The following is a 16,746-nucleotide window of genomic DNA, read 5'->3' on the forward strand; positions in this document are numbered from 1 at the left end:
CCACTTGTATCAATACATTTTTCTCGGTCGCCCATGCTATTTCAATAATACATCATTCGATTTTTACATTATGTTAATGATGGCGGATTGATTGATTTAGGTTTTTCAAGATGAGAGATGAGAAGAGAATCGTCCAGCCCATTGGGTATCTCACTACACTCCCATATGCCATGTCTTGAATTAGGGCTGGGCGATATGGCCAAAATCTCATATCCCGATAACGATACATATCCCGATATAGCACGATGGCCACATGCGAAGCCCTATTTAAAAAAATATATATATTTATAACATTTTGAATTATACTCAACAAATAAAAGGTACTTACTCATATTTGATTATTTCTCCTTTTTATTTAGAATATTTTTGCACATTTTCAATGAAGCATTTAGCAAAATATAAAATAATGTATAACATCTAAAAAGGTAAATAGAGAACTCTTCAAATATAGTTGCAAACAAAATAAATATAGGCCTAAAATATATATATATATATATATATATAACCGAACTCAGCAAAAAAATAAACGTCCTCTCACTGTCAACTGCGTTTATTTTCAGCAAACTTAACATGTGTAAATATTTGTATGAACATAAGATTCAACAACTGAGACATAAACTGAACAAGTGCCACAGGCATGTGACTAACAGAAATATGTGTCCCTGAACAAAGGGGGGGTTCAAAATCAAAAGTAACAGTCAGTATCTGATGTGGCCACCAGCTGCATTAAGTACTGAAGTGCATCTCCTCATGGACTGCACCAGATTTGTCAGTTCTTGCTGTGAGATGTTAACCCACTCTTCCACCAAGGCACCTGCAAGTTCTCTGACATTTCTGGCGGGAATAGCCTTAGCCCTCACCCTCCGATCCAACATGTCCCAGACGTACTCAATGGGATTGAGATCCGGGCTCTTCGCTGGCCATGGCAGAACACTGACATTCCTGTCTTGCAGGAAATCACGCACAGAACGAGCAGTATGGCTGGTGGCATTGTCATGCTGGATGTCAGGATGAGCCTGCAGGAAGGGTACCACATGAGGGAGGAGGATGTCTTCCATCTAATGCACAGCGTTGAGATTGCCTGCACTGACAACAAGCTCAGTCCGATGATGCTGTGACACACCGTCCCAGACTATGACGGACCCTCCACCTCCAAATTGATCCCGCTCCAGAGTACAGGCCTAGGGTGTAACGCTCATTCCTTCGACAATAAACATGAATCCGACCATCACTCCTGGTGAGACAACCGCGACTCGTCAGTGAAGAGTACTTTTTGCCAGTCCTGTTTAGTCCAGCGACGGTGGGTTTGTGCCCATAGGCGATGTTGTTGCCGGTCATGTTTATTTATTTCACCTTTATTTAACCAGGTAGGCAAGTTGAGAACAAGTTCTCATTTACAATTGCGACCTGGCCAAGATAAAGCAAAGCAGTTCGACACATACAACAACACAGTTACACATGGAGTAAAACAAACATAGACTTATTTTTCTACTGTATTATTGACTATCTCACATTGTATAAGGGAGGTGAAGGTAAAAAAAAGGCCATGGTGGCGAAGTAAATACAATATAGCAAGTAAAACACTGGAATGGTAGATTTGCAGTGGAAGAATGTGCAAAGTAGAGAAATAATGGGGTGCAAAGGAGCTAAATAAATAAATAAATGCAGTAGGGAAAGAGGTAGTTGTTTGGGCAAAATTATAGATGGGCTATGTTAAAAAAAAATATAAAAAAATGTCTATCGTCACATGATATATCGCCCAGCCCTATCTTGAATTATGCAGACCGACGGATTAAAAGTAATTTGACATTGTAATACTTCTGACGTTCTAGCTCTGCCCACAACTTCCGGACTTTCATAGCATTCCCAGAAAGCATGAATTATTTAGTCATTATTAGTTTTACACTTGAGACATGACTCTGCCGTTGTGCTGTAGAATTTGTGAGTTTTGTCTCTTGTATAATACATTTTATACATTCATTTATACTGGATTAAGTGTACATTTTTGTTAACTGTAATTTCGTCAGTTACACTCCAACTTCCCCCTTATCTTGTGCCAGTATCAGTTATTTTTAATTCTTAGTTCCAATAGTTTATATTTTTTTCTAAGAGATTGTCAGTTGGATATGCTCTGTGCAAGGTTTTGTATATCTTACCTATCATGAACATCCTTTTCTGACTCAAATAAGATTCCCTCAAGGTTGCTCTGATCTTTTAGACATAACTTTTTTGTTGTTGTTGAAACTATCAGTCCAAAATTACTTTTTAATTCTGTCATGGAAACATTTCAACTTTCAAATGGTACCACAAAGATGGTTCGGGGTCCACACGTCACATCAGAGAATGTTGACTTGACTGGGAATATCTGTTTTAAATTATACTGTCAATCCTCCATAGAAATATAGATGATAGAATAGACATTCCAATTTAATCGGAGTTTACCGTTTTTAGATAATTGACTGTAGTTTAAATGTTTAAAAATGTGACAAATGTTACGTTTTTTTCCTGGAAACTAACATATTTTGACAACCCTGTTTGTAAGCTTTAAAATCATATCAAACTCGACCGTTTATCTTTTCCAGTGATGAAGACATGGATGTCGCATGGTATGGTAGATTATGCGAAATGGGTCAACTTTGAGCACCTTTATCTCCTGAAGTCACTTTCTGACCACTTCTTCTTTGGGCAAACATGTATGAAAAGTTTTGTTTAAATCAAAAGTGATGCTTTCAAGAAGTGATAGAATTCAGATGGATTTACCCTGCTGTGTCCTGTGGTTAGGGCTGTAGTATGCATCGCTAACACTGCGTCTTGTGCTTTCTCTCCATATAAACTCCCTTTTAACCTTCATCTCTATTACACCCTGGTAACATCTACCATATACACCCCCCCCACACTACTGCCTTCCTCCTCTGTCCCAGACAATACTGAGGAATTGTTAAGGAGGGAAGAGACAATTTGATTCAGTCAATAGAAAGACTCTTTCACTGTGTGCTTGTGTGTACATCATGTACCAAAGTCTAGCTGTCTGTAGACAATAGATTTTCCAGCTGTAGACAAAATAACCAAGTGCCTTAGTGCTTATCACTGCCTTGCTTTGCATTAGGCCTCTGTGCCTAATCTAAAATGTATGCCAAACAAAAACCACTGATTTCAAAGTTTAACGAACATTACTCCATGCACAAGGACTACTTTTAACAATTTACACACAACATTTCACAAAAACACATTTAATGGACGAACTGTGCAGATGCTAAATTTGGTAACAGAATTTTGGAAAAATCTCCTGCAGTTTGTGTCCAAGTGTTTCTTTTTTTAAATAAATAATATCTGCTCCGAATTAAGGTTCAATGATGTCTGCAGAAAGAATGGGGTGTCAGCTATGACATGACACGTTGCCTTTGAAAAAATCTATTTTGGTTATTGAACTACAGTAAGTAAAGTGGATTTGCACCCAGTAACAGAATTGCGGTAACATAATTTAGTCATGTGTCCCTGGTCTATACTACACAGAAATGCATAATTATGAAATATGAACATCATTCTCTTCATGGTGATGTATCCTAAATAGATACACAAAGGTAGAAATATGCAATATCCTCCTTTTTGTATACAGTATTTGGATATTATTCTACTCACTGACTTTTTATTTTAATGTACTCTGCCCCCAAACGGGACCAAATCTGAATCAATCATAAACGTCTGTTTCACAAGTTTGGAACGTAGAGTTGGTGTACTCAAATCTAGTGTGTACTGTACTCTACTTTTCTTTTCTGTGTACTGTGTTGTCCAAACTTGTGAACCCAACTGTGGTTTGTGATTTCCCATTGTAGTCAATTCAATTGCAGAAATCCCGTTACTGATTTGGTGACGGAATTTCGAGTTTTAATCACTTACCAATTTTGTTGATGAATTATTATCTCTAAAAACACTCGTGTGTGTGTATATGTCTACCTTGTTACTTCTGAGAAATGTGAAAATATTTTAAAGATATGTGGGTTTTTGGTAATGGAATTTCAAGGCATTACATTTCTCACAATAAATATAAGAGATATTAGTTGGCAGGGGTCTTTACTTCAACATTATTGTTTTTTGATGTATTTCTAATACCTTAAGACTTTTCCTGGTTGATGTTTTCTAAGACCCCTTTCCTGTTTGACCAGAAATCAAAGCCTTTGCTTATTCCACATTTTTAGGATGGAAAATGGTTTCAAAATATGTATTAATTTCTCAAAAATATTGACTCTTGGCTTTCATTTGACACCCAATTTCATATGCTCCTATGAATTTCACATGTTGGTGCTCATGGGGCTTTTTACATGGAAATCACCCCCTGCCAATTAAATGTGCCACTGCTTCCAATAACACTCGTATGAAATGTGATAGCAGTGTCTTTATGATGATGTAAAGCACTCTCTGAGGTCATGGAGGGATTGCCTGTATGCCAACATACTGACTCAACTCCAGCTCACTTTAATAATGGAAATTTATCAAAAATGTGTCACTAGCCACTTTAAACAATGCCACTTAATATAATGTATATACTGTACTCTATCATCTACTGCTTCTTGCCATCTTTATGTAATACATGTATCACTAGCCACTTTAAACTATGCACTTTTATGTTTACATACCCTACATTACTCATATCATATGTATATACTGTACTCGATACCATCTACTGCATCTTGCCTATGCCGTTCTGTACAATCACTCATTCATATCTTTATGTACATATTCTTTGTCCCTTTACACTTGTGTGTATAAGGTAGTAGTTGTGGAATTGTTAGGTTAGCTTACTCGTTGGTTATTACTGCATTGTCGGAACTAGAAGCATTTCGCTACACTCGCATTAACATCTGCTAACCATGTGTATGTGACAAATAAAATTTAATTTGATTTATAATGACTGTTATTGTTGTGAGGAGTAGCATAGCCAGCCCTGCCCTCTACTTTTCATAACATCTGACCCATGTAGGCTATGGCGATGTAGAGTTTTTCCTGACCATGTGACCTGCCCAGGAAAAAACTTGGGGGGGCCCTAGTTAGTCTATAATCCGGGCCCAGAGTATGTCAGGTCATATGGTCAGGAAAAACTGCTGGCCCTAGCTACGACAGTATGTGCTGGGCTGTTCCGTGCTTAGACTGGTCTGGGTGAGTGCCTGTATCTATCTGGAGAGTACAGGTCACAGAGGATGAATAATTAACCAGTCGTGTGACTAGGCCCAGCCACTGAGCAGCAAGGACAAAGGCTGCATGTAGAGGGGTGCCCTCATAGCAGAGCAGGGGCCCTGCACTTAGAGCTGAGAGGGAGGGAGAGCGAGTGAGGGAGGGTGGAGTTGGCTCGGGGTAGGATGAAAGGGAAACTATGTGCTTGTATAAGGATGGAGAGGGAGGTAGACTCTGCTACTGGGATGCAGAGACTGTAGATTCCACCCAAACGTTGACTGATTACTCTCAATGTCCCTTCTACCCCTGTATTTCTATCACTGATATCTGGACACACTCAGGCGTGGATCAAAGGTCTTAAAAGGTGTTTTGGAGCGAATGGCCAACGACTGTGATTGTCTATTTAAGCCACTTTCTGTTTGTCTGAACGTAGTGAAGATCTGTGTTTTTCTATGTGTATTTGCCTCTGTGTGTGCGTGCGCCAATGTTTTGTGTTGAAGAGAACAGTGACTGGGAGGTGCCGAAAGTGCTCCTTTCAGCTCACAGACACTGCTCCCACGCTCTCCCGTCATCTATTGATCAGACAACTCTGTGAAGCCAGGGTCTTCAAGTGACACACTCTTCTTATGAGAATATCCCAGGGCCTAAATGTTGATAAATGTGTGTAGGTAGAGATTATAATACGACGAAATAGCCTAATATTTAAGTATTTGAAAATGTAGGGCCTACGTGATCGTAGTCACTTTGATACGCAGAACAAGGAATGTTGCACGAATGTTGTCATAATGCCGGTCCGCCCTTCCTGTGTTGACTCCATCTTTTCATTCCCATCATCAAGTCAGTTACTGAATCGGTTGCCTCATTGCCAATCACATATTCAGCACATTTTAAAGGCATCAGCGTGGTTAGCAGCATGTTGGAAGGTGGCCGAAAAACAATCCCAATCATTCACTTTGTCCAATGGAACATCCCAGGAAATAAGTCCTTTGGGGGGTTAGCTTAGCAACATCTGAGCCTGGCACCTGACATCAGCTTGGTTTAGTTTTATGCATGTTTAGTTCAGATGCAAAGTTGTGGACAGGATGTTGTTATAGAATCTTGGCTCGAAAATTTTTATTTCAGAGCTCTCTGCTCTTATTCCTTCAGTTTCGGTGCCCAAGAGCTGTAGCGTAGCATTTAGGTTAAGGTGCATGTAGGCTACATCCTAGGTTTTGCTTAGAGGTCTTGTTGTGGCTTGATACTTGGGCAGCTTCTCAAATAACGGCGTATTCCGTTTATAGTGCAGTACTTTTGACCAGGGTCCACCAGCCGAGCCAATGCTTGGCTAACCTCTCACTTCAGATATGCCACCACTTAGGATACAGCAGCAAAGCAATTCAGGTCCACCACCCTCACTGCAGTACTCCACAGTCCACACTCAATTTCTTTACTGAATGTTGAGCTACCCTAAGTTGCAAATGGAACCCTATTCTCTATATAGTGCACTACTTTTGACCAGGTCATTTACTGTAAATTATGGCGCTGTGTATGGAATAGATTGCCCCTACAGGAGAAACCGCATCGCACTGAATGATGGTCTGCCTTTGACATTCGTTCAGAGTTTGTTTGACGCAGTTTGTTTTTAGGGAACACCTGCTGGTAGGCATCGGACTGCCAACATTTTCTGCTGTTTCTAAATTGGTTTGCACTCGGTTAGCAAATTACAGTGAGCTAACTTGTTGTTGTTTTGGCTGTAGAATGAATATGGGGTTCAAGTTTAGGGTATTTTCATCCATATCGGGTGAATAGTTTAGACAGCACTTTTTGTACATAGTTCCCCCATTTTAGGGGACCAAAAGTATTGTGACATTCACTTATGTGTATAAAAGTATCTGGTCATATATTCATAGCACACAATGACCCGGCAACATCAAGCTTGGAACACTACACATTTGTTGGATGCATTTGCTGTTTGTTTTGGTTGTGTTTCAGATTATGTGCCCAATAGAAATGAATGATAAATAATATATTTTGGAGTCACTTCTATTGTAAATAACAATAGAATATGTTTCTAAACACTTCTACATAAATTCAAAAAGCACAGCACTTACTGTGCTGATTGGCTGAGAGAAATCGAGGATGAAAAGGTTGTGGGGGCTGATTTTGTTAGACTTTAGTGCGGCGTTTGACATTATTGATGAGCCTGTGAGTCTGTTATGGCTGTACACCCCCTGCTATATTATGGATAGAGTTACCTGTCTAACAGAACACAGAGGGTATTCTTTAATGGAAGCCTCTACATCAAAATCCAGTTAGAATCAGGAATTCCCCAGGGCAGCTGTCTAGGCCCCTTACTTTTTTCCATCTTTACTAACAACATGCCTTTGAGTAAAGCCAGTGTGTCTATGTATGCGGATGCCTCAACACTATACACGTCAGCTACCACAGCGACTGAAATGACAGCAACACTTAAAGAGCTGCAGTTAGTTTCAGAATGGGTGACAAGGAATAAATAAGTCCCAAATACAATGCTTTAGGACAAATCATTCACTTAACCCTAATCCTCAACTAAATATTGTAATGAATAATGTGGAAATTGAGCAAGTTGAGGAGACTAAACTGCTTGGAGTAACCCTGGATTGTAAACTGTCATAGTCAAAACATATTGATACAACAGTAGCTAGGGTGGGGAGGAGTCTGTCTAAAGCGCTGCTCTGCATTCTTAACAGCACTATAAACAAAGTAGGTCCTACAGGCCAATTCAGTTGTGTGGTCAGGTGCCACAGAGGGACATTGGAATTGGCTCAGAACAGGGCAGCACGGCTGGCCCTTGGATTGACACGAAGAGCTAACATTAATGATATACATGTCAATCTTTCCTGGCTCAAAGTGGAGGAGAGATTGACTGCATCACTACTTGTATTTGTGAGAGGTATTGACATGTTGAATGCACCGAGCTGTCTGTCTAAACTACTTGCACATAGTTCGGACACCCATGTATACCCCAAAAAACATGCCACCAGAGGTCTCTTCACAGTCCAGAACAGACTGTGGGAGGCGCACAGTTCGACATAGAGCCATGACTATATGGAACTCTATTCCACATCATGTAACTCATGCCAGCAGTAAAATTTAGATTTAAAAAACAGATCAAATACACCTTATGGAACAGCTGGGACTGTGAAGCAACACAAACATAGACACATCTATACAAACACACAATAGCATACGCACATGTACACATAGACCTGTGGTACTAGAATAGAGGCCTGAGGGCACACACACTTAGTATGTTGTGAAATCTATTATGACTGTATTGTAATGTTTTTCAAATGTATTACTGCCTTAATTTAGCTGGACCTCAGGAAGTGTAGCTGCTGCCTTGGGATCCATAATAAATACAAATGTGGATGCTACCATGATTAGGGATAATCGTGAATAATGATGAGTGAGAAAGTTAGACGCACAGATATCATACCCCCCAAAAAATACCCACCTCCCCTGTTATTGTAATGGTGAGAAGTTAGTATAGTATTTTTATTTCATTTTTCATCTCAGTCCCCGCAGGAGGCCTTTTGGTAGGCTGTTATTGTAAATAAGAAATTGTTCTTAACTGACACAATACATTATTTACCATTCATTTTTATTGGCCAGAAAATAATCTGAATCAAAACAAACAGCAAATGCATCCAACAAATGTGTGGAGCACAAGCTTGATGTAGTCATTGTGTGCTATGAAATGTGAGACCATATACTTCACACTACTTTAAAACACATAAGTGAATTTTGGTCCCCTAAAATGGGGGGGAACTATGTACAAAAAGTTCTTTCATTTCTAAATGGTTCACCCGATATGGATGAAAATATACTCAAAACTGACAGTCTGCACTTTAACCTCAGAGCTGGAGTACAGAGCCAAAACAACTTTTGGAACTCACTGTACATCAGGCACTCTGTTCAGAGGTGCTAAGTACTCTTGGCCGGCAAATGCTACTGACGTGTCCATGCCTTAACTCAATTGTTTGTAAAACATTTTTTTGTCATTTAGCAGACGCTCTTATCCAGAGCTACTTACAGGAGCAGTTAGGGTTAAGTGCCTTGCTCAAGAGCACATCAACAGATTTCACCTAGTCAGCTCGGGGATTCGAACTAGCAACCTTTCGGTTACTGGCCCAACCTCTTAACCGCTAGGCTACCACCCAGTCCCCTCAATGTCCTGTAGGTCTGTATAACAGATGTTGTGTAGGTAGGTATCTGACTGAGCTCTCCTCTCTATTCCAGGTACAAACGAGTCTTCTCTGTGGGCACTCATGGCATTACCACGTACAACCCCGCCACGCTCGAAGTCACAAACCAGGTCAGTGGGCTCATTTTAAAACCCTTAATTAGGTCTCTACGTCTGAGTCATGTGACCATTATCCTTGTGATCGATATATCCTTTTTCACCATTTGGATGCTAATCTATGATCTGTCATTTTTAGCTTTAGTTAATGTGACATGCCTCAGTGACATGTTTGTCTCTTTCTCTGTCTCCTCTGTGGTGCCCTGCAGTGGCCGTATGGGGACATCTGCGGCATCACCCCGGTGGGAAAGGGCCAGGGCACCGAGTTCAACCTTACATTCCGCAAGGGCAGCGGCAAGAAGTCTGAAACGCTCAAGTTCTCCACAGAGCACAGGACAGAGCTACTCACAGAGGCACTGGTGAGAAAACACACGATTGGTTCTGGAAGAATATAACTTATAAATACCACAGGAGCTTAGTTCAGATGCCTTAGCTCATCAGAACCCAAAATATGAGCTTGTTTTAGCCAATTGTTTGTAAACCATTTAATTGTAAACAATGTATAACTTCAGTCCATAGCCCCATCTATACATTTGAGTGGTTACATTTCTTAAGCCCCACCCCTCAGCTGTTTACCCCAAAAAGTGGTGGGATTACATTTTACTCGTTTAGCAGACACTCTTATCCAGAGCAATTAGGGTTGAGTGTCTTGCTGAAGGGCACATCAACAGATTTTCCACCTAGTCGGCTCCGGGATTTGAACCAGTGACCTTTTTGTTACTGACCCAGCACTCTTAACCACTAGGCTACCTGGGATGACTGCTTTGTCATTGTTTGAATCACAGATTGCCCCTTTAATCACCACCTTCCACCACCAGTATGTATAGCATCAGCCATTATTTTTGCATGAGAATGCTCACAACACATTAGCAACAGTGGCTGACTGTAGGTTGCTTTAGAAACACCATCATATACATTAAACACAATTAAGTTATCAAGAATGCGCGCGCACACACACACACACACACACACACAAGAACAGATCTAAATCGCAGGGAAGGCGCAAATTAATTGCTGCAAAATCGCTCATTGTCCCCCCCCAAAAAATATTAAGATTCTCGCACTCGTGTCAGCTGGTTCTCACACACCATGCATTAAATAAAATGTGTTGTCATGAAATCATTGTTCTGAAAAGGTGTAAGAGACTCTCTCTGCGTTTGATATTTCCATAAGCTTGAGACCAGCATAGTGACTTGACTCATCTCTGATGTGTAATTACACTTATTCAAAGGGTGATATCTGTATCCTCTACCTATCCAGGATACAGTAATAGTGCTGATCTAGGATCAGCGCCCCTGTCACGTAGTCTTCTTCATTATGATGTAGAAGACAAAACGGGTCTAAATTCAGCACTGAGAAGTATAATGAATACAGGCCCAGATTACAGTGGATACATGTTTAATCTGGTCTCTCTTTCTCTCTGCAGAGATTCAGAACAGACTTCTCAGAAGGAAAGATAACTGGCAGGGTAAGTCTTGACTGAGGGAATGGCGAAAAGAGGGAGGGAATGAAGACCTGAACAAACGAGTGAAAGGAGAACCGAAAGAATGAAGTGCTCCTTTACAGAATGCAGGACCACACTATAGAATATGAATGGCGATAAGAACAAATCAAAGGGGGGGGGGGACGTGGGGACGAGTAAAACACACACCCCACACACCCCAGGGCCATGTTGAGTAGAGCAAAGAGGAGGAAGAAGGGCAGAGTGGAGCAGCCTCTAGTTGTTGTTCTTCCTGAGTTGATGATAATAATAGGATGTCTCCTCTCTCTCTCTTTCTCCCGCACTGAGCTGGTCTAGCAGACTCAGTCAGGAACCCCGAGGATTTTATTTAGTGTCTCACACCGCGTCCAAAATGGCACCCTATTCCCAATGTAGTGCCATTTGCGCTGGTTTAAAAGTAGTGCACTATATAGAGAATAGGGTGCCATTTGGGACGTAGCCTCTGTGCGTTCTCCTCCATCAGCACAATCCCATTTCCCTGGGAGAGAGAGGTTGGAATAGAGCAGCCACTCGCCTGCTCCCCTTAAGGGTGACTTTCATCTACAGCACAGATCAATACAACTTCCTGGTGATCTCATCAAAGAGGAGCACTATGGTTACGTCTCAAATGGCACCCTATTCCCTATAGGCCCTGGTTAAAAGTAGTGCACTACATTGGGAATAGGGTGTCATTTTGGGACACATTCTATGTTTTTAAAAGGGCAGCCAGGCACAGACAAGGATTATCTTCATATTTTTTTTTAAACCAAGGTCTTCTATAGTGGTTCACTTTCTATATCCATTAGTTGTGAGGGGTAAAAAACGGACATTGTCAATTTGATTGATTGGTTTGCGTTTGAATGTCTGATAGATCTCTAGGCGTTATCATGTCTAGCTCTGGTCCGGGGTGTTACTGTACATGTGGCTTGCTGACGCTGAGCCTTCCCCAAACTGCACGTGACACCCTGAACCAGAGCTATATTATGCCGTGATGCCATGACCAGTTTTGTCCACTTTGTGTGTCCCGTCAGCGCTACAACTGTTACAAGCACCACTGGAGCGACACGCGGAAATCTGTGAGCCTGGAGGTGACCCCGGGGGGAATCGACCAGATTGACTCCCAGACCAACCGGGTCGTGTGCTCCTACGACTACCGCTCCTTGGAGTGCTTTGCTGAGCTCAACGACTACCATGGGGGCTTCTGCATCCTCTATGGGGGCTTCAGCCGACTGGTACGTACCAGGGGGGTAGGGTGTGTGTGCCTCTTAGTCTCTAAAGGTTTAATTGTCTGTGTGCAAATATGTGTTTATTCCCTTGAGAAATTCCACTGTCCAGGACTGACTAGCGCACGTACTGTTTTAATTGCACTCTCACACTCTCCCTCATCCCCCTCTTTCCACCTTCCCATCCCTCTTTCTCTTCCCTCTCATCCCTCTCACCACCACCCCATCCCTTTCTCCATCTGCCCCATCCAACCCCCTCAGCACCTGTTTGCGTCAGAGCATCGGGACGAGATCATCAAAAGCGCCATTGAGCACGCGGGTAACTTCATCGGCATCACTCTGCGGCTGCGTAAGGACCCGCTGACCTTCGAGGACTTTGTGACGGACCGACTTGGGAAGTACGGCTCGGACGAGTGCATCACCTCCCTGGCAGAGTTCGTGGTGCAGAAGGTCTCCCCGCGCCACTCGGTCAGAATCTAACTGCCATCACCATCGTTCCTTCCATGACATTTATAAATGACCTTTTTATTTGACCTGTTTACCTTTTTTTATGAGGAGATTTTGACTTTGTTAGGACATTGAGATTAAAATGTGCTTTGTAGTCAACTGACCCTTATCAACTTGAGACTAACTTCTCCCGTGCTGTTTGTCCCTGGCAGGAGCCCGTCAAGAGGATCCTGTGCCTGACAGAGACATGTCTGGTGGAGAGAGACCCAGCCTCCTACAATATAGTCACCATCAAGCCCTTTGGAGAGGTGAGTGTCTGCTACAATTCCAACACAAACACTGGGGCTGACCCACACAAACACTGGGGCTGACCCACACAAACACTGGGGCTGACCCACACAAACACTGGGGCTGACCCACACAAACACTGGGGCTGACCCACACAAACACTGGGGCTGACCCACACAAACACTGGGGCTGACCCACACAAACACTGGGGCTGACCCACACAAACACTGGGGCTGACCCACACAAACACTGGGGCTGACCCACACAAACACTGGGGCTGACCCACACAAACACTGGGGCTGACCCACACAAACACTGGGGCTGACCCATCAAATTGGTAGACGTCTAATTTTCCTTGATGTGTTATGTGGCTTTCAGAACTGTCGTTTCTATTCATTCTATTTCTATGACCTGGCTTCTGCCTCAGGCTCTGTTAAATGCCATGTCTTTTTCAAGTGAATTGCACTGAAGCACCGTTGTGCTAGTGTCATTTGCAGTAAACTGTGTGTGCAGGTGTTTGCTCTCATCTGCGATGCGGAGAACCCCCAGGTGTTCGCCATAGAGTTCATCAGAGGCCAGATCAGGAAGTACTGCTCTACAGACAGGTACAGCACAAAACGGCTCTATAATGGCAAATGTCATATCTGCCCTCCCGTTTCCTTTTCTGTTGGCTAAGCTCACTAAATCTGTTCCCGTTCACACCCTGCTCATTTGTACTGTATTCCCTGTCCTGCATCGTTGTCTTTTTATATATTGTCTGTGTGTGCATCATATCTGCATATCCTTGTCTCTCTCTTATGACTTAATGTGATGTGTGTGTTTAGGGACTCCCTAATGGCCAGCCTGCTGGACGGTGTGCGTGCGTCGGGGAATAGGGACGTGTGTGTGAAGATGGCCCCCACCCAGCGGGGCCAGCGCTGGGGCCTAATGAGCATGCCCGTGGATGAGGAAGTGGAGAGCCTGCACCTCAAATTTCTGGCAGCACCCCCTAGTGAGTGACACCCCTATCACAGGTTTGATTTTTGACCTGGGGTGTGTTCAGTATTCACTAAATGGAAGAAAACTGACTTAAACTGGGGGGTACTACCTGAGCTTGTCCAATAGCAATCGCTCAGGTGTGCCCCCCAAATGAATATGACAGACCACGACAGGCAGTGCATCTCAGTATCAGGAGAAGCACATCGATTGATTATCAGACAAGTTGTAGGCTTTTGGACGGGAGAAGGACGGACTGCTATGCGAGTGAAGAGGAAAATCCACTTTTTTAAGCTACATAACATGCTAGCAAAATGTTCTGATCAGCTTATACATGAGCAAACTTGAATAAAGATGGTCATGAGCACTCACCTCAATTTAGCTAACTATTCCCCAGCCTCATTTTTAGTGTGTGTACATGATGTATGTACCTGAGCTGAGCCATAAGGTAGACACGGCATCTAGCACCACCCTATCAGATTAGTGGAGGGGCAGCAATGTGGCCTATTTTTATTTTTTTATCTCCCCCACTTGGGTTCTGAAATCACCATCACCCACTAATTCATTTTTGCAGATTACGTGTTTGAGCTAGTAATGTATCAATATTTATCAATATAGTTTTGGATTTCACCCCCATCTCAAAATTGAATGGTTTTGACCGTTTACTTTTATTCTGGTAAAACAATATTTTCAACCGCGCATAGATAACAATAACCTAGCAAATTATACTGAACAAAAATATAAACGCAACAATTACAACGATTTTACTGAGTTACAGTTCAAATAATGAAATCAGTCAATTGAAAAAAATTCATGAGGCCCTAATCTAAGGATTTCACATGACTGGGCAGGGGTGTAGCCATGGGTGGGCTTGGGAGATCATAGGCCCACCCATTTGGGAGCCAGACCCTCCCACTGGGGAGCCAGGCTCAGCCAATCAGGATGAGTTTTTCCCAACAAAGGGGCTTTATTACAGACAGAAATACTCACCAGTTTCATCAGCTGGTGAAGATGCAGGATGTGGAGGTCTTGGGCTGACGTGGTCACACGTTGTGAGGTCTGTTGGACATACTGCCAAATTCTTTAAAACGACATTGGAAGCAGCTTATGGTAAAGAAATGAACATTCAATTCTCTGGCAACAGCTCTGGTGGACATTCCTGCACTTAGCATGCCAATTGCAAGCTCCCTCAACATTTTTGACATCTGTGGCATTGTGTTGTGTGACAAAACTGCACATTTTAAAGTGGCCTTTTATTGTCCCCAGCGTGATGTGCACCTGTGGAAGGATCATGCTGTTTAATCAGCCTATTGATATGCCACAGCTGTCAGGTGGATGGATTATCTTGGCAAAGGAGAAACAAGCTTTTTGTGCATATGGAACATTTTCAAGGATCTTTTATTTCAGCTCATGAAACATGGGACCAACACGTTACATGTTGAGTTTATAATTGTGTTAAGTATACATAGGTTGTCACTCAACTTATAAAGCTGACTATCTTATATATATTTTTTGCCTTTGAAGCTGAAGGTACCGTGCTGATGTGCAAGATCAGGCCGCGTACTTCGCATTGGTCAGTGCGTGAAGCTGGGCACAGTGCGCAGTTTGACTACAGTAGACTACTAATATTGCCTGGGGTTGGCATGGAAAATTACTTGTAGATCAATGACTGTCAACACCATTACATGCTTACTTCGACACTGAAGGTGAGGACGCATCAGTCATCACAAAAGATGAGGTATTTTCTGAAGGTAGAAATAATGTAATATACAAATTATATATAATTGTGAAACGGCGATTTGTCATATTTGAATCGATTTTTCTGACCGATGCATGCTACGTTTGGATCGGTTTGGGATCTGCAGACCGATGCTCTAGTATCTTAAACGTATGAATCGGGGACGGATACTTAGCGATGAATCGTGACATCCCTACCAAATATCCAAACGGAGATTCAGTGAAAACAAAAATCTGACATGGATTGATTTATCAAAATCAGCTTCCAATTGGCTCATTTATCCCTCTTCCCTGTAACTATTCCCCAGGGCATTGCTGTAAATGAGAATGTGTTCTCAGTCAACATACCTGGTAAAATAAGGGTTAATAAAAAATTTAAAAATCCACAATGGTGCTGTCTCAATCAAAATGGTGCTGAAATGATCTAGGTGACCACATATGACTATTGATTTAAATTTGTATAATAGTTGGATATGACTTTGGGGGTTTCAGTTTAAGGAACAATTTGATACATGCCTTTTAATTACATTATCCTACTTTATTTCAATATTTTCATCATTCAGTGGATCATAACTAAGGTGAGATTTCCTCTCTCTGCTCTTTTTGTAGGCCCAAGTGCAGGGGTTCTCAAACCTGGTCCTGGGGACCCAAAGGGGTGCACATTTTTATTTTTGCTCTAGCACTACAAACCTGATTCAAAGCCTCATGATGAGTTGATAATTTGAATCAGCTGTGTAGTGCTAGGGCAAAAACAAAAATGTGCACCCCTTTGGTTCCCCAGGACCAGGATTGAGAACCAGTGCCCAAGGGCTGTTTCCTCGTCTCCTCACTCAGATTCAGCCCGCCTCCGCCGCATTGTTCTCAACACCAGTTTAAATCAATATACTGTTTTCTAGAAATCTGCCTTTTTCGCGCTCGGGCTCATTTAATTTATGTAATGTCGGACCAGGCTTTAACTTTCAGGCTTGATGAGAACTAGTTTGACAAAGTGTCTGTCTGTCCTTCTCAGATGGAAACTTTGCAGACGCAGTGTTCAGATTCAACGCTAACGTATCCTACAGCGGCGTGCTGCATGCAGTCACCCAAGACGTGAGTGTTCAAGCCTA

The 16,746-nt window shown here is 42.3% G+C and overlaps 1 protein-coding gene across 1 annotated transcript in view; it reads left to right on the forward strand.

Moving 5' to 3' along the window:
- The window catches only part of LOC120027774 (dnaJ homolog subfamily C member 13-like), a 58,553-nt gene that overhangs the window by 10,032 nt on the left and 31,775 nt on the right, over nucleotides 1-16,746 (forward strand). Inside the window, exons 3-11 of the mRNA XM_038972801.1 lie at nucleotides 9,430-9,505; nucleotides 9,700-9,849; nucleotides 10,917-10,958; nucleotides 12,002-12,202; nucleotides 12,455-12,661; nucleotides 12,853-12,948; nucleotides 13,442-13,533; nucleotides 13,753-13,919; nucleotides 16,650-16,729. Coding sequence (XP_038828729.1) covers nucleotides 9,430-9,505; nucleotides 9,700-9,849; nucleotides 10,917-10,958; nucleotides 12,002-12,202; nucleotides 12,455-12,661; nucleotides 12,853-12,948; nucleotides 13,442-13,533; nucleotides 13,753-13,919; nucleotides 16,650-16,729 — 1,111 coding nt within the window. The remainder of the gene's footprint in view (nucleotides 1-9,429; nucleotides 9,506-9,699; nucleotides 9,850-10,916; nucleotides 10,959-12,001; nucleotides 12,203-12,454; nucleotides 12,662-12,852; nucleotides 12,949-13,441; nucleotides 13,534-13,752; nucleotides 13,920-16,649; nucleotides 16,730-16,746) is intronic.

Source organism: Salvelinus namaycush, chromosome 33, assembly GCF_016432855.1.
Source record: "Salvelinus namaycush isolate Seneca chromosome 33, SaNama_1.0, whole genome shotgun sequence".
Classification (NCBI taxonomy): domain Eukaryota; kingdom Metazoa; phylum Chordata; class Actinopteri; order Salmoniformes; family Salmonidae; genus Salvelinus; species Salvelinus namaycush.